The sequence below is a fragment of the Heptranchias perlo genome, chromosome 40 (genome assembly GCF_035084215.1).
Source record: "Heptranchias perlo isolate sHepPer1 chromosome 40, sHepPer1.hap1, whole genome shotgun sequence".
NCBI classification, from domain to species: domain Eukaryota; kingdom Metazoa; phylum Chordata; class Chondrichthyes; order Hexanchiformes; family Hexanchidae; genus Heptranchias; species Heptranchias perlo.
In genome coordinates this window covers 13,363,824-13,389,458 of record NC_090364.1, presented here as the reverse complement: position 1 = coordinate 13,389,458, position 25,635 = coordinate 13,363,824, and the positions used below count along the sequence as shown (strand labels likewise).

The following is a 25,635-nucleotide window of genomic DNA, read 5'->3' as shown; positions in this document are numbered from 1 at the left end:
GACACAGATACCTGCAGTGCTATTCCCCCACACCGCCCCCTGACATGGCATTGGAGGGGTTGCATTGCCTGCTCCATGTCATGATTGTGTTCCCCCTCTTGTTAGCAGTATTGCTGGGGAGTTACTGTTTTCTGTGAAAGGAGAGCAGTTCAGAAGCTGGATCATCCCTTGCACTAGAATTACATAGAAATTACAACATGGAAATGCATTGTTCGGCCCGACCAGTCCATGTTGGTGTTTATCCTCCACATGAGCAGTAGTCCTGATCTAATGTCTGCTCAATTCCCATGTCCCTTTATTCCCCTTTCCTTCAATCCCTAACTCTGCAAATGTAACCCCATTATTTAAAAAAGGAGGTAGCCATGATGTGGAGATGCCGGTGATGGACTGGGGTTGACGATTGTAAACAATTTTACAACACCAAGTTATAGTCCAACAATTTTATTTGAAATTCACAAGCTTTCGGAGGCTTCCTCCTTCCTCAGGTGAATGTTGTGGAATGTTGTGGAATGTTTCCACAACATTCCACAACATTCACCTGAGGAAGGAGGAAACCTCCGAAAGCTTGTGAATTTCAAATAAAATTGTTGGACTATAACTTGGTGTTGTAAAATTGTTTACAATTAAAAAAGGAGGGAGAGAAAAAACAGGGAATTACAGACCAGTTAGCCTAACATCAGTAGTGGGGAAAATGCTAGAGTCTATTATAAAAGATGTGATAACAGAACACTTGGAGGGCATTAATAGGATTGGACAAAGTCAGCATGGGTTTATGAAAGGGAAATCATGCTTAACAAATCTACTGGAGTTTTTTGAGGATGTAACTAGTAGAATAGATAGGGGAGAACCAGTGGATGTGGTGTATTTCGATTTTCAGAAGGCTTTTGATAAGGTCCCACACAAGAGGTTAGTGTGCAAAATTAAAGCACATGGGATTGGGGGGAATATACTGGCATGGATTGAGAATTGGTTGACAGACAGGAAACAGAGAGCAGGAATGAACGGGTCTTTTTCGGGTGGCAGGCAGTGACTAATGGGGTACCGCAGGGATCAGTGCTTGGGCTCCAGCTATTCGCAATATATATCAATGATTTGGATGAGGGAACTCAATGTAACATTTCCAAGTTTGCAGACGACACAAAGTTGGGGTGGAATGTGAGCTGTGAGGAGGATGCAAAGAGGCTCCAATGTGATTTAGCCAAGTTGGGTGAGCGGGCAAGAACATGGCAGATGCAGTGTAACGTGGATAAATGTGAGGTTATCCACTTTGGTTTTGAAAACAGAAAGGCAGATTATTATCTGAATGGTGATAGATTGGGAAAAGGGGAGGTGCAACGAGACCTGGGAGTCCTTGTACACCAGTCGCTGAAAGCGAGCATTCAGGTGCAGCAAGCAGTTAGGAAGGTGAATGGTATGTTGGCCTTCATTGCAAGAGGATTTGAGTACAGGAGCAGGGATTTCTTACTGCAGTTATACAGGGCCTTGGTGAGACCACATCTGGATTATTGTGTGCAGATTTGGTCTCCTTATCCGAGGAAGGATGTCCTTGCCATGGAGGGAGTGCAACGAAGGTTTACCAGACTGATTCCTGGGATGGCAGGACTGATGTATGAGGAGAGATTGGGTCGACTAGGCCTATATTCACTAGAATGAGAGGTGATCTCATTGAAACATATAAAATTCTAACAGAAATAGACAGACTAGATGCAGGGAGGATGTTCCCAGTGGCTGTGGAGTCCAGAACCAGGGGTCACAGTCTCAGGATATGGAGTATGCCATTTAGAACTGAGATGAGGAGAAATTTCTTCACTCAGAGGGTGGTGAACCTGTGGAATTCTCTACCACAGAAGGCAGTGGAGGCCAAGTCATTAGATGTATCCAAGAAGGAGATAGATATATTTCTTAATGCTAAAGTGATCAAGGGATATGGGGAAAAAGCAGGAACAGGGTACTGAGTTAGACGATCAGCCATGATCATTTTGAATGGCGGAGCATGCCCGAATGCCAAATGGCCTACTCTTGCTCCTATTTTCTATGTTTCTGGTAGTGCATCCCACAACCTCACCAATTTCTGTGTTGGGGGGAAGTTTCTTCTGTCCTAAATATTTTACATTTAATCTTGTATCTATGTCACCTCATTTTAGACACTTCAATCATTAGAAACAGTCTATTGCTATCTACTCTGTCCTATTCCTTCATAATTTTAACCCAATCACCCCTTAATATCCTTTTAAAGCCCTAATGTGCTCCTATTTCTCAGTTCTTATATGTATTTTGTCTCTTCCACCCATCCAGTACAGTGCAGCAAATAGTCAGTTACTGGCTGAGACATAAAAGCAATGCACCTGGTGCAGAAAATTTGTTAAAATCACCACACCCATTATCAGTGCAATATTTTGTTTTTGCTCCCACTTCAGAATGATTGGCATTGCAGAGTAACAGCATCTGTTTATGGCCTTGGCATGCTAATTCTAGTTAGCACTGAGGAAAGGACCATTTGGACTCTCCTTCACAAAACTCTGTGCACAGGATATGCTGTGTCATCTTTGGGGGCAGAGGAAATCAGTGCTCTCCTTAATGCGTAGATTTCATAGGATTCTTGAGATCAAGTTCACACCTGGCCAAGAACATACCTATTCTTCCAACATTTAGCGACAGGATCCTTTCCTTTCTGCTTTGTATAGGCAGGACCCGACACTAGAAATGAAACCTGTTGGTAGGAGAAGTGGTTCTAATTTGTAATGTCTGCTGACCGCCTTTAATCTGCAGGTTGCATGTTGGCCAAGTTAAATCTATTCCACTTGTTTCAAAACCCTAATGTAATCAGCACGGGCTGAGAGGGAGAATGTTACATCTTGAGAACATCTTGCAGGAAGTTTTGACATATTTATACACAGAGGAGAGCCAATTACATGTTCATCAGTGTGATGCATTTGCATCATTAATCACATGTACTGCAACATTTTTTTAAATGTCCCTTATTTCTCCAGATAGCAATCTTTAAGATTATGAAAGGGTTTTATAGGGTAGATGTAGAGAAGATGTTTCCGCTTGAGGGGGAGACCAAAATTAGGAGCCATAAATACAAGATAATCACTAATATATCCAATAGGGAATTCAGGAGAAACTTCTTTACCCAAAGAGTGGTAATAATGTGGAACTCTCTGCCGCCAGGAGTAGTTGAGGTGAATAGTATAGATGCATTTGATGGGAAGCTAGATAAACACACAAGGGAGAAGGGAGTAGAAGGTTATGCTGATGGGGTTAGATGAAGAGGAGTGGGAGGAAGCTCATGTGGAGCATAAACTCCGGCATGGATCATGGGCTCAATGGCCTGTTTCTGCGCTGTACATTCTATATAATGTAATTCTTTCCCCGTCATAAAAATTTCTCCATGTAGCTTTCCGGGATAGGGAAGAGGAGGCGAGAGTTGAGCCAGTCTTCCTTACGGTTGTTCTCCTTAGAACAGAGAAGGTTAAGGGGAGATTTGATAGAGGTGTTCAAAATCATGAACAGTTTTGACAGTAAATAAGGAGAAACTGTTTCCAGTGGCAGAAGGGTTGGTAACCAGAGGAGACAGATTTAAGGTGATGGGCAGAAGAGCCAGAGGTGACATGGGGAAACGTTTTTTTAATGCAGCGAGTTGTAATGATCTGGAATACACTGTCTGAAAGGGTGGTGGAAGCAGATTCAATAGTCCCTTTCAAAAGGGAGTTGGGCAGATATTTGGAAGGAAAATAAATACAGGGTTATGGGGAAAGAGCAGGGGAATGGGACTAATTGGAGAGCTCTTGCAGAGAGCCAGCACAGACATGATGGGTTGAATGGCCTCCTTCTGTGCTGTACCTAGAATGATTTCAGTAGTTCTTGCTCCTTTTCTATTACATAGCTTTGCCTTCTCTTCGGTTCCCTATCATTTCCCATTAACTGAGAAGGTGGACAAATGATCCAGGCCTCTGTTGATGCACCTCTGGAGCTAGCCCTTAAGTGTGTGAAAGAAACGCCATTTGAACTCTAGAGCAGTAGCAGCTATTTTCTGGAGCAATGGTCAATGCCAGATTCTCTGAAATGAGGCACTGTAGGTGCAAGGCATCTAATCTCACTTGGACTCCTTGCCAGGGAGTTACTGAGTTCATCCTTGGGTGCAACTTCCAATGTTGAACAGTGTAGCACAGTATTTTGAAAGGAATATCTTAAAGTGGGGTGGGGGCAGGGGGGAGAAATGGCTGTTAGATTTTGTAGTTTCTTTACTGTTTTTTAACTCGAGATATTTCTGGTTTCTATGTTTGACTGCTTTTGTAGGTAAGCCTGAGCTCCTTGTATCCTAAAGAGAATGTTTTCACCTAACCAGATATGAGTAAATTTGTAGTGTGCCTCTTGTGCATCCCTGATTTTCATCGCTCCATCATTGGCAGCTGTGCCTTCAGCTACCTAGGCCCTAAGGTCTGGAATTCCCTCCCTAAACCCCTCCGACTCTCCACGTGTGTCTCCTCCTTTAAATCGCTCCTTAAAACCTACCTCTTTGACCAAGCTTTTGGTCACCTGTCCTAATATCTCCTTATGTGGCTCGGTGTCAAATTTTGTTTGATAACGCTCCTGTGAAGCGCCTTGGGATGTTTTACTACGTTAAAGGCACTATATAAATGCAAGTTGCTGTGCCCAGGGAGCAAACGGGACCCTCTTCAGTTTTTTTCCAGCTTCTGGTGTTTTCACATGATCTTCTTTGCCTTTGGAAGGCAGCAGAATAATACTTGCCTAGACTTTGCCACGTCTTTAATTGGCAAATTTATTAAACTATAGTAGAACAAACAAATAGAAGTAACAATGTTTTTTTCTCAGTGTTTAAGTTAAGCTAGCTCCTTGTGTAGTGGAAAATAATATAGTTTTCAGCTGCCATGTTAAACTATGGTATAAGTAATCTCTGTATATATCAATTCTTTTCCTTCGGTCACTAACTGGTCTGCAATCTTTGAAGTCTACAGGCAGACTCCCAGATTTGAAAGACAGGCTAATAAATACTTTTGAAAAAGTTATGAGGTCTGAACAAATTCAAATAACTATTAAATTCAAATAACTATTAAATTCAAATAAAGCTGACAATTAAGCACGTTTGAACAAATCTCCAAAGATGTTTGAATTAAACGACCTGGCTCCTCCTCTGTACCTGCCTCAGACCAACTGACTAATTATTGCAGCAGTTGTATCAAGTTAGGGTCGGATATGACTTCTGAATGAAGCTGTTTTTTTAACTCCTTGTGTGTAGTGGCAATGCTATGCTAAATCTTTTTTTAAAAAAAATTCTTAATTTTTGTGTACCATTTTTCATTTCCGGCTTGTTAGCGTTGGAGGGTTGATGTAGATAGTTGAACTTGCATTCCAGGATCCGAGATGGACCTTAGTGCATCCATGCGAGTGTGACGATCAATCAGCGTCCTTTTTACAGCAGAGATCGGAGTCCACGTGCTCAGGAACGGGGTGACGACTTCTGACTTCCTACTTTCACCTCTGACTAGGTAATGAATGAGTTTCACACATATAAGGAGTCTGCAATTTATCAGCTTTCTCCACAGCTTGAGGAAAGGAGTGCAAGAGGAAGCTTTAATAGCTGAGAGTAAAAACAAAATCAGGAGTTCCACCTTGTCTGATACCATTGAAGTTGCTTTATTATTGACATCAATAGTGCAAATTCCAGAATATTCAATGTATTTTGCTGGTGTGATATGCACTTTGTGGAGGGAGCTGGCTGCAGCAGTGACTTCCACTTCCTTCAATACCAGGAATCCTTTGCAGTGCAGGAAGAAGCTTAACAACCGCACCAGATATGCCAAAGTAAGCTCCCTCGACCCTCTCTTATATGTGTGACACTCATTCATTACCTAGAGGAGTCAGAGGTGAAAGGAAGTCAGAAGTCGTCCCCCGGTTCCTAAGCATGTGGACTTCGATCTCTGCTGTAAAAAGGATGCTGGTTGATCATCACACTCGCATGGATGCAGCAAGGACCATCTCGGATCCTGGAACACAAGTTCAATTAACTGGATCTATCTCTGTCATGGTTGAAGCATCTTTGTCAGTCAGTGCCTCCATGGCCTCGCCCCTCCCTATCTCTGTAACGTCCTTCAGCCCTACAACCCTCCGAGATCTCCTCGCTGCTCCAATTCTGGTCTCTTACGCATCCCGGATTTTCATTGCTCCACCATTGGCGGCCGTGCCATCAGCTGCCTAGGCCCTAAGCTCTGGGATTCCTTCCCTAAATCTCTCTGCCTCTCTTCTCCTTTCAGTCACTCCTTAAAACCTACCTCTTTGACCAAGTTTTTGGTCACCTGTCCTAATATCTCTGTGGTGTGGTCAAATTTTGTTTGATTACGCTCCTGTGATGCACTTTGGAACGTTTTTACTACGTTAAAGGCATTATATAGATGCGAGTTGCTGTTATGTTCAATGCATACCCCTTCTATGAGGGAGAATGGGCAGATGGCTGCAGAGGCAACGTAGCCTGTCCATGGTAATTAAACTCTCGAAGAGCAGTGGGAGTGCCACTCCACTGGAAAAACACAGGCATTGTTAATTTTCAGCCAATTAGGTAAAGTTGCCCCTTTGCAGCGGTTAAATTCCTAATGTGTTCTACTGAAGAACTCCTTTAAACCCTGTTTTAGGTCCACAGCTGGCCCCTGTTTGACCTCACACGGATGCATTCCTCGTTAATCGGGCTGCATTAGCAAAGTGCTGCAACTCAGACATTTTGCAAGCATGACAGATGCATTTTTTGTGCAGACTAGGTTTACGAGCGGCCCATAGTCTGTATTTCATGTACCTACAACTTGTTTGCACGGTGACGTAATTGAGATACTGTTCAGAGCCGGGACTGGGAGGGCAGCAGCCAATTATTTGTGTAGTCTAGGAAGATTTCCTAGTGCTTCTGTTGCTCTTCACTCCAGAGGGAAACTTGTAGTTTAACTGAGTGTATAAAGAAATTAGTTGCCACATGTCTAACTTTCATAGCCAACCTAAACTAAAAATGATTGAAATAAGCTGCCTTCGATTATAACCATGCATTCCAATGGATAACACATTCAACAAGACCAGGCCAGTTCAGGTTATGTTTTTAGCCCAAATGTGCAGACTCACCCGTAACTAGTAAAGTAGAGACAAAAACTTGGTTTAGTGTTGCTCCTGTTCCCTCGCTCTCCTGTAGAATGGGACCTGTATAACCAGATTCAATAATAATGAAAAAACTTAAATTTATATAATGTATTTCACATCTTCAGAATGTCCCAAAGTGTTTTACGGCCAATGGGTTACTCGTGAAGCATATCATAGAATCGTCGAAAGGTTACAGCATGGAAAGAAGCCATTCAACCCATCGAGTCTGTGCTGGCTCTATGCAAGAGCAATCCAGTTAGCCCCACTCCCCCACCCTATTCCTGTAGCCCTGCAAATTTTTTTCCTTTCAAGTACTTATCCTGTTCCCTTTTGAAAGCCATGATTGACTCTGCCTCCACCACCCCCTCTGGCAGTGCATTCCAGATCCTAACCACTTGCTGTGTGTTTAAAAAAAAAAAGTTTTTTTTCATGTCATCGTTGGTTCTTTTGCCAATCACCGTAAATCTATGTCCCCTGGTTCTTGACCCTTTTGCTAATGGGAACAGCTTCTCTTTATCTACTCTGTCTGGACCCTTCATGATTTTGAATACCTCTATCAAATCTCCCCTCAACCTTCTCTGTCCCAAGGAGAACAACCCCAGCAGGTTGTCACTGTTATGCAGGCAAACATGGCAGCAAATTTGTGCACAGTAAATGTGATAAATAACCAATTAATCTGGTTTTTAGTGGTGTTGGGTGAAGGCTGCAGAAGGTTATAGGAAAGCAAAATGTTTCTGTTTAAGAAAAGATGTTAGTAACTGAGGTGCTTTGTGTGGTGGCATTATGTCACTCCACTGCTACCCTTGCGGTATCCTTAGCTCTTCAGATCTGATCGTGCCGTTGTGCGAAACTGTGAACTTTGGACAAGTAAAGCATTTGGCCGTTTGTTTAGAACTCCACCTCATTGTTTTCTAGGAGAGTCTGAGTGTTATTGGTGTATGTACTTGGCAAGATAAGGGGCAGCTGTGCTGAAATGTGGAATCTTGTCCATTGGTTACTGGTGATGGTCCATTCCATGGTTAGGTATGGCATGGCATGGTGCAGTATAGCGATCGCCTTCATTGCTCTCTGTGTATTTGAATCAGCCCCTCAGAAGGAGTGCACTTCAATATGACACTTCAATCTTATACAGTCTATCCTTGTGGCCTCTTCAAATGAAGTTGCAGTTCAGTGCTGATTTTTGAGGGTCGGTTGTCTTGGGTCTGGGTGTGGGAACTGGATTGAAATTCAAAATAATTTTCCGTGTTGCTTTGTTCTTCCTTTTTGTTTCCCATTAAGAGCGCGCATCTCCACTTGGCCCTCCTCAGAAGGGAGGGCAGGCGAGCGAGGTGCGGACTTCTCCACGACTTCGACGCCAGTGCCACTCCACATTCAGCCAACAGGAGGAGCGCTTGCTGCAGGGTGAGATGCACTAAATGATTTCTTTCCTTTTTATTTGAGTGTATGTTGGGGGGTGGGGGGTGGGGGGAGAGAAGAGAAGGCGTTGAACGAAGCTTTATGGCTTAAGTCTGATACAGTGATCCCAGGTCATGTACAGGCCTTTCCTGCGGATAATGCTTCAAAAGAAAAACATTATTTTAATATACAACAGTGGTACATCCAGCATAGAGTCAATTGAATGTATTATGAGCATCTTAAGTGACTGGTTTCCTGAGCTATGTGTGCCATTGCTGGTTGGAGATGCACTCTAGTAATTGATATGGTTCACTTCATCTGTTCTGTTCCTACAGAACTTTCCTATACTGTGTCTTTCATGTTTTACTCTGGCAATAGGATCCTCACACCCGTGATACAGGTTTGCATTGCATAAATGGTTTCTATACTGTTAAATTACACACTGTTGTACTGCATTTAGATTTCCCCTTCTGTGCCCACCGAAGAGGTACGGAAATCATGAAATTGGTTATATATTAAACAGCCAAATATGTGAGCTGCACCTGGTTTAGGCTGCCTTTCCTAGTTAACTCTTCTACTTGCACAGTGCTTTGAAAGCTCCTGTTGTGGTTACATCCCCATGGAAGATGCACCTAACCTAATGCTGTTAAGTAGAAATCGCTGACTAGCCACGGCAACACCATCTGAGCCACATGCACTAATTTTAGTAGAAAATGCTTTAATACACTCTCACAATACAGCTAAATGTACTTGTGTATATATTTACCACCGTTCAGTAAAGGAAGTAAAGCACTCAATGATCAAAAAACACTTGCACACTCTTCGTTTTACCGTTTTACCAACAAGCACGCACAAAAGTTAAAGTTCACATGCCGTAAGAATGAGTACAGAGATCACACGATCAACAAGTGTCGAGTAAATTAAAAAATGATTAATAATCAAAAATACAATTTTCACATCTGGATTCCCAATTAGCCACATGTGGCCAGCAGGCAAATGTGTCTTATAACAAGAAGATCCTTTCACATAGGATGGAAAGGCTGAAGGTGAGCCTTGGTCGTACCCCTTACAGTAATGACAACTTTTATGGTACCTTTAATATAACGGAATATCCCAAGGCACTCTATGGGTGTTTGGGGGCGGGGGTGGTGGTTGGAATGGACCCTGAGCAGGAACAGGAGGGGACTAGGGAAAGTGGCCAAAGGAATAGCCAAAGAGTTGGGTATTGAGTCTTTTAAAGGTGGTGCAAAATTGGGGCAAGATGGAAGAATAGAATATTGGAGTGCTGAGGTGTGAAGGCTGAAAGCTGTACCACTGATTGATGGATGGAGAGGGGTGCAAAGTAGACTATAATCCAGTGAGCAGAGGGTGTGAGCTGGGCTAGAGAAAGTGGAAGAGGGTAGAATGGAGCAAGACCTCTGAGGGATTGTAAATGACGTGGTTCTTTATTAATGGATGCGGAGCCAGTGGATTTCAGCAAAGATGAGAGTGATGGCTGATTGGGATTGAGTATGGGGTGTAATGTGGGCGGTGTCACTTGGGGTGAGCTGGTGTTTGCACCATTGGCTTCAGCCTGAACAAGCACCTGGGGAGGGGATGTCATTTGAAGCCAAGGTATGAAGTTTCTGGTGGGAACTGAACAGGATGCCCACGATCTTTCTAATGTTATGCTGGAGAAACTTCCCAGTAGCTACCGTGAGAACACTAAGACTGGAAGCAGGCTACCCACCCCTTCCTTGGATAGGAATTGGTACATGTAGGGGGTAGAATCTACATTGGAGGAACACTTTCTCCTCCCTCCTTAAAGAAAGAGAGGAAATGCTGTTGAATCGGGTTTTTAACAATACTTTCTTTGGCAGGATTGAATTGAACAGGGTGGCTGTTATTCTACTTGGGTGTTTGTGGGTCTTTGTCCTAGTCTGTACACAGCAAGCTCCCAGTTTCAGTGAGAGGCTGAGTAGATGTCAGCACTTCCCCAGAGGTCGTGAAAATGGGTGAATTGCCCTCGGCCCACCCGCTCAACTCTGACTGAGTACCATTTGTGACTGTGCAAATGTGTCAATTCCCTGCACCTCTTGCAGAGAATAACCCGAGCAATGAGAGATTGATGGTGCTTTGGTGGACTGGTGCAAATGTTTGGCAGGCCTGGTTGTCTCGGAGTAATTTGAAGCTAACCCGCCTGGCACTGACTGGATCGGATCAGTCAGTGGAAAGTAAAATTGGGCAGGGTGTAAAACAGACAGCCGATCTGCTCGAGTCAGTTCCCTGCTGGGCGGGTTAGGTTAAAATGACCCTATTTGCCTTATGTTAGTCTGGTCTATTTGGTTCGTTCTGGTTTTTACGGCTTTATGTTGGCACAAAATTTAGGCATTTGCCAGACAATATCTTTAATCATCACCCTAGAAAAATGATTAAAATTCGAGTTAATGTTTCCCAAGACTTTTTGGCTCTCTGTTCCAGTGGGAAGCTTTATATTGTTTCCTGTAATCCTGCTTAATAAGTAAGCAATTGCTGAGGAATTTTGCTCCTAATGCTGGTGCAGTCATTGTTGAGAAATAAGTCGGTACCTCGAAGATAATTTAACAGCAACTGGAACAGAGGCCAAAGCTCAATAATGTCTGGTGAGATCATTAACCATGCTTTCTTGTCTGAATTACTTTGACTGATTTTATTCATTCAAAAGAAGGGCTGTGCTGATTAAAACTACTGCAGCAGAGTCCTGTAAACCAAAATAATCCATCCTGAAAGAATTAGTGCTCACTGTGGCAATGTTTCACTGAATTGAAATCTAATTTTTCTTTCAATCTACAATACGCAATTGCCAATTTTCACCAGTATCATCTAATTTACTTTCAGTTAACAGATTTGATAAGTGCTAGTGTGCGCTTGCACTTTTGATCTTGTGTGCAGTCAGTTCTGTAAGAACGCCCTTTTATTGAGTTGCACTTTTAATGCAGAACAGTGCTGGAAATCTGAAAGACAGAAATTGGTGGAAATACACAGCTGATAAGTCAGCAGGTCGGTTAGGTTAATGTCTTGGTTGAGAACTTGCATCAGTGCTAACATAGTTCTGCTCAATGACAACCTCTTAAATACTATCTGACTTGGAATTTCTGCCACTGTCTTTGTCTTTCAAGAATGTACCATCCTGTCTTCCCCTGGCTCTGTGAGCAGGGGACTTGGCTCCCAAACCACTGCCACCACGACCTGTTAGTGGAGCGTGGAGCCTGGCAGATATTTGTAAGATAATTATGGATAAGGAAAGCCATACATCACCCTCCACATAAATACTGTGGACACAGCAGGTCAGAGGCTGGGTATTCTGCGGCGAGTGACTCACCTCCTGACTCCCCAAAGCCTTTCCACCATCTACAAGGCACAAGTCAGGAGTGTGATGGAATACTCCCCACTTGCCTGGATGAGTGCAGCTCCAACAACACTCAAGAAGCTCAACACTATCCAGATCAGAGCAGTCAGTTTGATTGGCACCTCATCCACCACCTTAAACATTCACTCCCTCCACCACTGGTGCACCGTGGCTGCAGTACGTACCATCTACAAGATGCACTGCAGCAACTCACCAAGGCTTCTTCGGCACCTCCCAAACCTGCAATTTCTATCAGGACAAGGGCAGCAGGCGCGTGGGAACACCCCACCACCTGCACGCTCCCCTCCAAGTCATACACCATCCTGACTTGGAAAATATATTGCCATTCCTTCATTATCGCTGGATCAAATTCCTGGAATTCCCTACCTAACAGCACTGTGGGAGAACCTTCACCACACGGACTGCAGCAGTTCAACAAGGAGGCTCATCACCACCTTAAGGGCAATTAGGGATGAGCAATAAATGCCGGCCTTGCCAGCGCCGCCCACATCCCATTTTAAAAAAATCCATAATGACCCTAAAATATTCCCACAGTGGCACCCAATTGGTTCTTAAATAATTCCAGGGGTCTTACCTCCACTACACTTATCCAGACGTTTATTCCATGTGTTGATAGCTCCATGAAGGACCTCCCTGACATCAGTCCTAAATTTGCCTTTTTTTAATGTAAGGAATCTTACAACACCAGGTTATAGTCCAACTGTTTTATTTGAAAATCACAAGTTTTCGGAGGCTTTCTCCTTCGTCAGGTGAGCGAGTGTGGGATTTCATGGAAGGTTACCGCATTTATAGTCAGAGAACAATACCTGGTGCCCGTTGTCAAGGCAATCAAAGTGTTCAGACAGAGTGATGTTACCTACAGGACCACCGAATACACAAACGGCCAGAACACAAAACAGAGAGGGAGAGAAACATCCGAAAGGAAGAGAAAGACAGAGAATGACCCGTTGTGTTAAAAACAGATAACTTTTTTTCGCTGGTGGGGTTACGTGTAGCGTGACGTGAACCCAAGATCCCGGTTGAGGCCATCCTCATGGGTGCAGAACTTGGCTATCAATTTCTGCTCGATTTTGCGTTGTCGTGTGTCTCGAAGGCCGCCTGAACGCTTACCTGAAGATCGGTGGCTGAATGTCCTTGACTGCTGAAGTGTTCCCCGACTGGGAGGGAACCCTCCTGTCTGGCGATTGTTGCGCGGTGTCCGTTCATCCGTTGTCGCAGTGTCTGCATGGTCTCGCCAATGTACCGTGCTCCGGGGCATCCTTTCCTGCAACGTACGAGGTAGACAACGTTGGCCGAGTCACAGGAATATGAACCATGTACCTGGTGGGTGGTGTCCTCTCGTGTGATGGTGGTGTCTGTGTCGATGATCTGGCATGTCTTGCAGAGGTTGCCGTGGCAGGGTTGTGTGGTGTCGTGGACGCTGTTCTCCTGAAAGCTGGGTAATTTGCTGCAAACGATGGTCTGTTTGAGGTTGGGTGGCTGTTTGAAGGCGAGTAGTGGAGGTGTGGGGATGGCCTTAGCGAGGTGTTCGTCGTCATCGATGACATGTTGAAGGCTGCGGAGAACATGGCGTAGTTTCTCCGCTCCGGGGAAGTACTGGACGACGAAGGGTACTCTGTTGGTTGCGTCCCGTGTTAGTCTTCTGAGGAGGTCTATGCGATTTTTCGCTGTGGCCCATCGGAACTGTCGATCGACGAGTCGAGCGTCATATCCCGTTCTTTCGAGGCCATCTTTCAGCGTCTGTAGGTGTCCATTGCGTTCCTCCTCGTCTGAGCAGACCCTGTGTATTCGCAGGGCCTGTCCATGGGGGATGGCCTCTTTGACGTGGTTAGGGTGGGAGCTGGAGAAGTGGAGCATCGTGAGGTTGTCCGTGGGCTTGCGGGAGAGTGAGGTGCTGAGTGAGACAACCTCACGATGCTCCACTTTTCCAGCTCCCACCCTAACCACGTCAGAGGCCATCCCCTATGGACAGGCCCTGCGAATACACAGGATCTGCTCAGACGAGGAGGAACGCAATGGACACCTACAGACGCTGAAAGACGCCCTCGAAAGAACGGGATGTGACGCTCGACTCGTCGATCGACAGTTCCGATGGGACACAGCGAAAAATCGCATAGACCTCCTCAGAAGACTAACACGGGACGCAACCAACAGAGTACCCTTCGTCGTCCAGTACTTCCCCGGAGCGGAGAAACTACGCCATGTTCTCCACAGCCTTCAACGTGTCATCGATGACGACGAACACCTCGCTAAGGCCATCCCCATATCTCCACTACTCGCCTTCAAACAGCCACCCAACCTCAAACAGACCATCTTTCGCAGCAAATTACCCAGCTTTCAGGAGAACAGCGTCCACGACACCACACAACCCTGCCACGGCAACCTCTGCAAGACATGCCAGATCATCGACATGGATACCACCATCACACGAGAGGACACCACCCACCAGGTGCATGGTTCATACTCCTGTGACTCGGCCAACGTTGTCTACCTCATACGTTGCAGGAAAGGATGCCCCGGAGCACGGTACATTGGCGAGACCATGCAGACACTGCGACAACGGATGAACGGACACCGCGCAACAATCGCCAGACAGGAGGGTTCCCTCCCAGTCGGGGAACACTTCAGCAGTCAAGGACATTCAGCCACCGATCTTCAGGTAAGCGTTCTCCAAGGCAGCCTTCGAGACACACGACAACGCAAAATCGTCGAACAGAAATTGATAGCCAAGTTCCGCACCCATGAGGACGGCCTCAACCGGGATCTTGGGTACACGTCACGCTATACGTAACCCCACCAGCGAAAAAAAGTTATCTGTTTTTAACACAACGGGTCATTCTCTGTCTTTCTCTTCCTTTCGGATGTTTCTCTCCCTCTCTGTTTTGTGTTCTGGCCGTTTGTGTATTCAGTGGTCCTGTAGGTAACATCACTCTGTCTGAACACTTTGATTGCCTTGACAATGGGCAGTTGGAAAGATTATCTGTAATCACCAGGTATTGTTCTTTGACTATAAATGCGGTAACCTTCCATGGAATCCCACACTCGCTCACCTGACGAAGGAGAAAGCCTCCGAAATTCAAATAAAACAGTTGGACTATAACCTGGTGTTGTAAGATTCCTTACATTTGTCAACCCCAGTCCATCACCGGCATCTCCACATCATGCCTTTTATTAGTTTGAACCTGTCCTTCTGTTCCCCCCCCCCCCCCCTCCCCCTTCTCTCGCTCCCTCCCCTCTCCAGAGGAAATGGCAGGCCTGTGAGATCTGCGGTCAATTCTTTTGTTCTATTTGCAGCTGCAACTTCCATATGCAAATAAACCTGCATATACAGAGCCTGAAAGCCAGGGGAGAGGCCGGGGTGGGGGTGGGGGTGTAGGTGCTGGGTGTTTCCCCAATTTATGTGGGCAAGTTGAGGGGTACTTTCCTCTTGGGGATAAAAATGAAAGAGGAAGATGTACTTTTCAATTCGGTTGTTTTTGGAAGACTGGTCTATTGACTTCATTTTGTTGAAAGATGACTACAAACCTCAAATCTCTGGGTTCTAAAAGCATTCTGTTTTATTCACATTTTGCACCAAAACTTTTTTTTTCCCTAGCGTGTCTTTTTCAGAGGATTCTTACCATCTTAATTCCACCTCTCCCTCACCATTTTGTCGGGCTCCCTGGCCTATGCAGCGCCTATGACCGTGAGGGCGGATCAGCCGCCTGGTCCCAGACGTCTGCGATGACTAATGTTTGTATTTCTGCGGAGCATGAGTAATCTGCCAGATATGAATGACCTGAGCCCTGTGAATGGAGTGGTCGGCTACAAAATAATGCCCCATCTAGTAGGTCAGTGAAGAAATGGCCAGACTTGCCCAGTGACAGTGGACAAGTTTCATTAGTGGCTGGGAATGACGGACATGGTAAGTTATACCATTGTTTGCCCCGGTCTTCCAGTAGCAAATGTACGCCAAAATTTGCTGGAAAACTGCTTGGAATACACAGTAGTGAGTACAGCGGTGAATCAGAAGCGGCACAGCTAAAGGAAAGTTGAGAATTCATTTTGCTTGTTGATTCCTGCAGGAATTTCAACTTTATTTATTTATATCTGGCAACAAATTACTAAAATATAAACAGGAATAAATATTGGCACAAGAACAAAGGTTAACGGGAATAAATATTGGCGTAAGATCTAAGATTATTCGGGATATAAGAGTTCTTCTGTAACTTGCATTGTATCACGAGGCTTTGGCTGGGAGCTGTGGAATTGAAGGAGAGTACTGTACTTTACCCTGATTCACATCAGAAAGGAATTTCAGAAGCAATGCAGCAAACAGTCATCCAAGAAGTAATATCAGTGTTTCAAGGATTACCCAAGTTTTTTTGTTTACAATATCTAGCAGTGTGAGAAATAATTTAGTAAGAAACAGGAGCAGGAGTAGGCCATACAGCCCCTCGAGCCTGCTCCGCCATTCAATAAGATCAACCTCAACTCCACTTTCCCGCCCAATCCCCATATCCCTTGATTCCCCTAGAGTCCAAAAATCTATCGATCTCAGCCTTGAATATACTCAATGAGCATCCACAGCCCTCTCGGGTAGAGAATTCCAAAGATTCACAATCCTCTGAGTGAAGAAATTTCTCCTCCTCTCAGTCCTAAATGACTGACCCCTTATCCTGAGACTATGCCCCCCCCACCAAGTTCTAGACTCTCCAGCCAGGGGAAACAGCCTCTCAGCATCTACCCTGCCAAACCCTCTAAGAATCTTATGTTTCAATGAGATCATCTCTCATTCTTCTGAACTCCAGAGAGTATCGGCCCATTTGATAGTATAAATAACATTCGCATCAGCATTACATTCAACCTTAAAAAATGTCGGCTCATTTTTATCATTCTGATTAGGAAAATTAAGTTGAATATGTAAAGAATTTGCATTATCTCAAAAGCAGCTGTATTATGATACAGTTTAGTTGTGGACACATAACATGGATCAAAACCAATCATTACAGGATCCAAAATTTAACCTTGGGGAGCTAGGATTCTCAAGTGGAAATGAAAGTGATTATCAAGTGATGGAGAAAAGAGAATACAATAAGATAACGAGTGAAACAGGGTGCTTAGGCAAAAAGAAGATCCAGAGGCAAACAAGTTTGAAATTAATTTTAACATGGAATTAATATTTTGCTATTTGGCTCCAGATTCTAGCCCAAATTCCCAACGGATCCGTTGCAGTCAAACACTTTATTGTCTGATTCATTTTATCCTGTTGTGTTATGACGATGCTTATTAAAAAAATCATATTTGTCCTAATAGATGCATAGCTGTAAATTTGACTGATAAACTACTAAAAGTATTCAATTGAAGTGTTACAGCCATAATAATTACAAAGTTGCCCCATCAGAAATATACATGTATAATTATTTTAAATTTCACTTGTATTTCCATTTGTTTGAGTGTCAAATTGAAAACATATTTAAACAGTAAACTAAGAATTTCTGTGATTATACCAAACATACTGAGCACACCCGCACCATTCTGTAACAGTCTAAGTGGCAGCAGCGATCAGAGTAGCGATCATTGAATTTAATGGGGCTGTAGCTATGTTAATTCCCTGCGAGGGAAACGGCGGAGCAGCGCAAACCTCCCAGGAAGTCATGGTATGGCTTAAGTCACTTGTGCAGTAATTTTCTGGGACTTTTGCACTGTCAAATGAACCCGATGATGTAGATGTGCCATTGCAATGGCACAAGTTTCCAGGAAATTCTGGGCCAATGGTTTGCTGCTGGTTTCAGTCTGTTGAAGACTGGAAAGGAAAATAGAAAGCTTGAAAAAGGCAAAGAAACTTTTGAGGGTATTCTTGACATTTAGAACATTTCTTACTACCTCTGACTCCTGCTGAGTATTTGAAGTTCCTGTTATAGTCAGTAGATTAGCTATCGCATGTATTTCATATGCTTTCAAAAGAGGTGTAATGCAGCCTTAATGTTTGACACTTCCACCCTTGAGTTAAATGTAGTCTATTGTATAAGCACAAGGTGGTGTGGCTTCGAGCACTGAGATTTAGGAACACATTATAGATAGCACAGCTTGTCAGTAGGAGTTGTGACGAGGAGGAGCACATCAAAGGCAAAACCCAGCCCTCCAATCTCACTCAAATTAAGATCAGCAATTTTTTTTATTCTTGTGCTCATCGAGGCGAGATGTTATTGCTGGGGAACGAGACTCTTCCAATTTCAGGCACTCGGTGCCAGCACCAAGCACTCCCAGGCTAGGTATAACACAGATAAGTGCAGGGTAAAGATATTCAACAGTGTGTCTCAGCCCCTGCCTGTTAAGAGGACCCACTACTGCACCAGTGTGATGTTTTTCACTTCCCACATCAGTTGTCCTGTACTCTGAGTGAGATCGGCAATTAGTGATGAACTTGGGGGGGGGGGGGCAGTTTCGTGCTTTAGGCCCATGCTTATTGGGAACTAGATTACGACTGCCCAAACTCATTTCACACAGGATCCTCACAGCCACAGATAGAGAGGAGGCTTTCATCCCATCAGTCTAGGCTGGATTTGAATCCAGATCCCAGAGGTGAAAGGCCAATATCTGACTCACTGCTGCACCTGTAAACTGGGTGGTGCAATCAGTCCAATGTCATTACCACTTAAATGCTCATAAATTACACATAGGAGTGTCTGTGTTCTGTGCTGTAATGTGTGCAGAAGCAACATGGATCCGTAAAGCACTCATATGAATGGTACACTATTTTCTGAGTGAACTGCATGGTCTAGCATTACAAAATATCTCATACCTTGCAGTTTTGCTAATCAGTAACTTAATGTCTGATTCTAATGTAATCAAGAATGTAATGCTTTTATCGAAAGGTGTGCGTGATTTTTCTTTGCTTCTTGTAACATGTTTCTTCTTCCTTGGGTTCTGCACACCTGCTAGGTAGGAGACCTGCACCCAGATCTCACTAGTGCTATTTAATGCAATTGACTGGCTAATGTGTAGGAGTAGCCAAGGTGACTGCTTCTCCAAATTTTTTCCCTCCCCTCCCTCCCTGTGGAGAAGCTTTTACTTCTCCCTGCTCACAGTGGCTGAGATCAGGAACTGGGTTCATGTAAGACCCATATCTGAGCAGTCCAGATTGTGTTCCTCAATAAAATCCATCATCGCATTGCATGGCAGAACTGTTATAGAAAGACTTGAGGGTTTTAACGTAGGTGGTTAGTATAGGTAACAAAAAAAAGTTTCTAAACTCCAGCTAAACGCCCAGTGGGTCAGGTGACCAACATGACTGTTTCTATTTTTTCCCTCTCCTCCTCTCCTGGCACTGATTTTTCATGAGCTAAGGTTCCATGGCTACCAGCAGCCCGCTGCTACCTCAGTCAAGTTGCCATTCTGCGGGGTTGAAGAATGCAGCAAGTCAGCTGTGTGGAGCACCACAATTGAACCCATTCCTGTCTTCACCTGACATTTCCATACTAGCACTTTCCAACAGGAGGGACTGGGAAGCCTGGTTGATTTTTTTTTTCTTCTTCTCTACACCATTATTTCAGCCATGGAAGAAATTGCACCCAAATGCTTCTCCACAAATATTACTGGGCCATCGATTAAACCAATTTTTTAAAAAAATAAAGTACATACTTTACTCACTGAAATTCATCTGTTTCGCTCACATGGGCTGTATTTCTCGAAGTTTAAAAACAGAAAATGCTGGAGAAGCTCAGCAAGTGAGGCAGCATCTGTGGAGAAGGAAACAGTTAACGTTTCAGGTTGAAGACCTTTCGTCAGAACTCATTTCTCTTGTATTGTTCTGACACTTTGCCAGATGACAAATTACTGGTGAACATCAGTTATATTTACAGCCTTCCAGATCTGTTATTGACACACAGACCCAACTGCAGTGGTGATACTCAAAAAAAAATAAATGAAGGTGGTGTGATATTAAAAACCTTTTTTTAAAAAAAAAATGTCATCAAGAAGCACCATCTGTTGGTTGGAGCCAAGAGGGCAGCTGTGTTTACTATTTTGGTTGCATTAAGTCAGTTGTTGCTGTGTGTTGTCTGCCCTGTAAAGTGCAGACCTTGACAAATGTTAGCCTACACCACATGAAGAGAGGCTGCCTCTGTTTGAGAACTCTGTCTAGCCTCTGCTTCAACCCGTGTGATTTGGATCTGATTCTGGCTGTTGGATTATAAGCAAAGAAAAATCCTTTCTTTTCAAAAAAAAACAAGCAGAGAGAATCGGGTCAATCGGATCAAATGTCCCGAGCTGGAAACGATAGCTAGAAGAGTTCTCGCTGTGCTGCTAAACCTCACCGCTGCAGGCAAAGATTTGCCCTATAAAAGTTTTAAAAGTACTTGCCTCAAAAAGCAGCCTTTTGCCATGCTGGATAAGACCAGGAAAATCAAGTCCATCCTATCGGAGATTCTGTCCGTCACTGGCCGCAACACATGGAAAGGACATTGTTACACTGGCGGTACTCGGCACAGTTACCAGGGTTTAAAAGGAGGTTAGTTTTCTGCTGCTTTTGGGAAAATGGCTACAAGTGGGGCATAAAACTGTGAGATGCACCATCTGTTCGGGGTGATTGTTCAGCGTCCTAATGTAAACCTGCAGTCCAATTTAATTTTTTGAGCTCTTGTCTGATCCTTGAAGGAGCTGCTGGTGGTTTGAAGGCCTGTTTGCACTTTTAAAAACAATTCTAATACAGGTTTCAGAAGCTCCATGGAATCTGATCAAATTGTCACCCAGTACCAAACTGGGGAAGGTTATGTCAGGTGGCTTGGGGGAAAGGGAGGGCAAGTCAAATCTGAAGAGGCCTACAAAACAATTTTTTAAAAAAAGAATATATCAATAGGCTCACCAAAGGCAGGTGAAATTCAGCACACACAAGTGTGAAGTATTGAGTACAGGGGGAAAAAATGGATGACTTATGTAACTATGAATAGAATCATAAAATGGTTACAGCACAGAAGGAGGTGATTCGGCCCATTGAGCCCGTGCCGGCTCTTTGTAAGAGCAATCCAGTTAGTCCCATTCCCCCGCTCTTTCCCCGTAGCCCTGCAATTTTTTTCCCTTCAAGTATTTATTCAGTTCCTTTTTAAAAGCCACGATTGAATCTGCTTCCACCGCCCTTTCAGACAGCGCATTCCAGATCATAACTACTCACTGTGTAAAAAGTTTTCCCTCATGTCACCTTTGGTTCTTTTGCCAATCACCTTAAATCTGTGCCCTCTGGTTCTCGACCCTTCCGCCAATGGGAATAGTTTCTCTTTATTTACTTTATCCAAACCCTTCATGATTTTGAACACTTCTATCAAATCTCCTCTTAACCTCAGCTCTAAGGAGAACAACCCCCAGCTTCTCCAGTCTCTCCACATAACTGAAGCCCTTCATCCCTGGAACCGTTCTAGTAAATCTTTTCTGCACCCTCCCTAAGGCCGTCATATCTTTCCTAAAGTGTGGTGCCCAGAATTGGTCATAATACTCCAGTTGTGACCGAACCAGTATTTTATAAAAGTTCAACATAACCAATGATAGTGTTGGTCATGTCCAGTCACTGCAATGTTATGCTAAAACTCTACAGTACTTTGGTCAGGCTACCTGGAGTTTTGCTGATGCACGGCTGACGAAGTGTGGAGAAGAGCCATTGGGTTGACCACAGACTTGGGAGGAAAGACTGAAAAAACTTGAGCTATTAAGACTCTTAAAGTAGACAACCAAGAGGAGACCTCATAGCGCTATTTAGAATAGTAAAGTGAATAGAAAAGGTAAATCTGGAAAGCAACCTCATGCTAAACTGTGACCGTGGGACAAGGGGGCACAGGTTCAATTTAGCAAAAGGCAAATTTAGAACTAATTACAAAATTATTTTTCAACAAGTGTAACTTGTCGGCGTCATAATAGAGGCAACAATCCTGGAATCATCTAAGGCACACGTTGTGAGAGGACCATCTGTTCTTTCTGAATGGCTGAGTTTAGTTTGGTTGAATGGAAATCTTCATGTATATCTCTGTTAGAAATATGCAAGCTATTGTAGAATTGCCTCTTTGGATTATAGGTTGCTTATTGTTCCTCCTTATTGGAGTGGTACTTGAGGGTAATCTGTTTTACTCTGTTCCTGAGTGCTGGCTACACACCAGCCAAAGCAAGAGGGGTGGGCGGGTCACTGACCTTCCAGGACTGCCAGTTGCTAGGAAGTGCCATGATTATTTATTCCTCCTTTTCTCGCACTCCCTCCAAAGTGCACGTTATCAGTCCAGGAACAAGTCAGCAGCATGAGTGATGCAGCTGGATCTCAGTGCTGCTGTGACACCATGTATTGGCCATGTACCATCGGGTCATGCCTTGTAACTATTCTATATCAGAACCTACGGGCAGCGTCTTGATTTATTTTAAGCTTTAAGTTCATAAAAAAAAATTGGTCTGTAGTGGAAGATTTCACAGTTGCTGGTGGTGTCTGCTGGACAATAGCTGCAATAACTGTAGGCACAAGGTTGACATTCCAAATGTGGAGAAGAGCTATTAGGCTGGCCAAGAAATGACCGGTAATTGTACTGTTAAGATCTATTGACTTTATTGCACGTCATATTTCTTCTCAAAGAAACCTGACCTTGGTGGAAGCATCCCCTTTTGTAATTGTTACTGGATTTATCCACATTCTGCACTTTCATTCACTGGGCAATGGGCCTAGAACTGATGCAGTTCCAGTTTTTAGCTGCAGTCGCTAGTGCTCAGCAGCAACGTTGAGATTACACGCCCCCTACTTCATCCGCTATAAATAGCGCTGCTGTTATCGCTCCAATGAGCCTGGAACTGGAGGTACCCGAGGACTGGAAGACTGCAAATGTAGTACCATTGTTTAAAAAGGGTACGAGGGAAAGGCCAAACAATTATAGGCCGGTCAGTCTTACCTCGGTGGTGGGCAAACTATTAGAATCAATAATGAGAGATAGGATAAACTGTCACTTGGAAAGGCATGATTTAATCAGGGATAGTCAGCATGGATTTGTTCAGGGAATGTCGTGCCTTACAAATCTGATTCAATTCTTTGAGGAAGTGACAAGGAGGATTGATGAGGGTAGTGCAGTGGATATTGTATACATGGATTTTGGTAAGGCATTTGACAAGGTCCCACATGGCAGACTGATCAGAAAGGTAAAAGCCCATGCGATGCAGGGAAATGTGGCGAATTGGATCCAAAATTGGCTCAGTAACAGGAAACAAAGGGTAAAAGTCGATGGATGTCTTTGCGAATGGAAATCTATTTCCAGTGGTGTGCCACAGGGCTCAGTGTTGGGTCCCTTGCTGTTGTGGTATATATTAATGATTTGGACTTGAATGTAAGGGGCATGATTGGCAAATTTGCAGACGACACAAAAATTGGCCGTGTAGTTGATAGTGAAAAGGATAGTGGTAGACTCCAAGAAGATATCAATGGGTTGGTGGAGTGGGCGGAAAAGTGGCAAATGGAGTTCAACCTGGAGAAGTGTGAGGTAATGCACTTAGGGAAGGCAGACAGTAAAAGGAAATACGCAGTAAACGGTAATATATTGAGAGGGGTAGAGGAAGTGAGAGACCTTGGAGTGCATGTGCACAGGCCCCTGAAGGTGGCAGTACAGGTGGATAAGGTTGTGAAAAAGACATACAGAATGCTCTCCGTTATTAGCCGCAGTACAGAATACAAAAGCAGGGATGTAATGATGGAACTGTATAAAACGCTGGTAAGGCCACAGCTGCAGTATTATGTGCAGTTCTGGTCAACACATCACAGGTAGGACCTAGAAGATATAAATGGTTTGGTGGAGTGGGCGGAATTATGAGGGGCCCAGATAGAGTAGAATGGGAGTACCTGTTTCCCCTAGCGGAGAGTTCAAGAACTAGAGGTCATAGATTTAAGCTGATTGGCGGAAGGATTAGAGGGGACATGAGGAAAAACTTTTTTACCCAGAGGGTGGTGGGTGTATGGAATTCGCTGCCCGAATTGATGGTCGAGGCAGGGACCCTCAACTCTTTTTAAAAAGTACCTGGACTTGCACCTAAAGTGCTGTAAGCTGCAGGGCTACGGACCGGGTGCTGGAAGGTGGGATTAGAACGGGCACCTGGTTGTTCTTCAAGCCAGTATGGACACGATGGGCCAAATGGCCCCCTTCTGTGCTATATCTTTTCTATGATTGTATGGAAGAGCCCATGCCACTGATTTTCTATTCTTTTTGCTGCTTTTTCACCTCCACTACCTATTTTTACCACTACTTGCACCCTAGAGAAGGTGCCATGGCGAAATAGCACATTTGACTAACGTCATGGCCCAAATCCAGCTGGAAAAATAACGTTGAGTTCACAATGTGCACCGTTATTAATGTGCAAATCCACCATCAAGTTCAGGCGAAGAAGAGATATGCCCTGAGTTGTGAATCACCATAACTTTGCTGGTTGATTTACGCCACTCCGCCATGTGCCTCACACAAACGGCAGCTCACCGTCAACCTCTCTGTTATTTTTAAGAACTTGCTGGATTTGTACAATAAACTCGCCGCAGAAAGTTAGAGCTGGTACTTAACAGCGTAAATACCCTTTTAACAACGTGATAATTGTTAATGAAATGTAATTTATTCACTCCGGCCCAGAAAGGGAACTATTTAAACTGTTCAGTCTCATTCCTTCAGGTAGTCAATTCTTCGTAGAGATTTTTAAAAATTTTACATTTTAAATTTTTTTTCTTACTTTTCTATTCTCCTCTCTCTTAATCCAGTGTTTCTTTCCCTCTCTATTTCTCTTTCTGTACCTGATTTGACACCAATTCACCCTCCTTCATTCCTCTGTTTCTTTTTCAATCCTTAAATATCATTGGATAAGATGATAGACTGTTGGTCCCATTGTTCACTCAGGTTCCAGATGCCCCGTTACCCTCCCTGTGCCGTTATCGACTTGCACTTCCAGCAAGTCACAGGGAAAAAAAATTTCAAGCTGAAGGGTGCAGGAGGATGTCTTAACAAACTGGGCACGCTGCACGATGCCCCGCTCCAGCAAGATTTGGGCCATTATATAAATGTCGCTTCTTGCTGACGAGAACCGTTTTTACGGTTAAAATGAAGGTGCAGACCATTGTACCAAAATGGAAAGTAAAAGGAAAAAGGAGTGAATGTCCTGCCATTTTCCAAGCCTAAACATTGTAGCTGTAATAAAAGCAAAATTAATTCTAGTGTCCAGTACTGTGAATCATTTTTAGATTCATTTATTTTAATAGTCCTACTTCCAAAACGCGGCTGTGGAGCTCGAGCTCTGCGTACCCTTCACTTCCTGGAACAGTAGTGTTGGTCGATGGGGACAGAAGCCAATGAATATCTGCTCCAACATTGGTGCACAGTCGCTGAACTCCCTTTCTTACCTCACCCAAGTGTGAGCCTAGACAGTGAGTGTCAGTGGGCTATTTGACTGGAGGTTGATCCTAGATGTGCACCACCCAGCAGGGATTGCTGGATGGTGATCTGAAATAAGAACTAAACTCTTCCTCGTGCAGGAATACAGAGTCCAACTGTCACGTCGCACTTGCTGGTCCAGCTGAGATCCGCTAACTCAGCATACAATGGGGCTAGATCTTGGAGCATTCCGAGTCTATATGGATCAGTATCACACCGGTCAATACCATCAAATCATGGGGGAGAGCCAACCTGCTCTTTAATATTGGTCAAGAGCTGGATTGCTGCCCCAACTCAGGACACCGCAGAATA

General features: G+C 44.1%; 1 protein-coding gene across 6 annotated transcripts in view; it reads left to right on the top strand.

Moving 5' to 3' along the window:
* LOC137305706 (myocardin-related transcription factor A-like) overlaps positions 1–25,635 on the top strand; it is a 138,094-nt gene that overhangs the window by 4,401 nt on the left and 108,058 nt on the right. For 3 of the 6 annotated variants that reach the window (XM_067974623.1, XM_067974624.1, XM_067974622.1), the window contains exon 1: positions 20,035–20,414. The exons of 1 other annotated variant lie outside the window; for it this stretch is intronic. In XM_067974623.1, the coding sequence (XP_067830724.1) occupies positions 20,288–20,414 (127 nt within the window). In that variant the 5' untranslated portion in view covers positions 20,035–20,287. Of the gene's footprint in view, positions 1–8,418; positions 8,542–20,034; positions 20,415–25,635 lie in introns of those variants that run through there. 2 more of the 6 variants (XM_067974627.1, XM_067974625.1) reach the window with 2 other exon arrangements.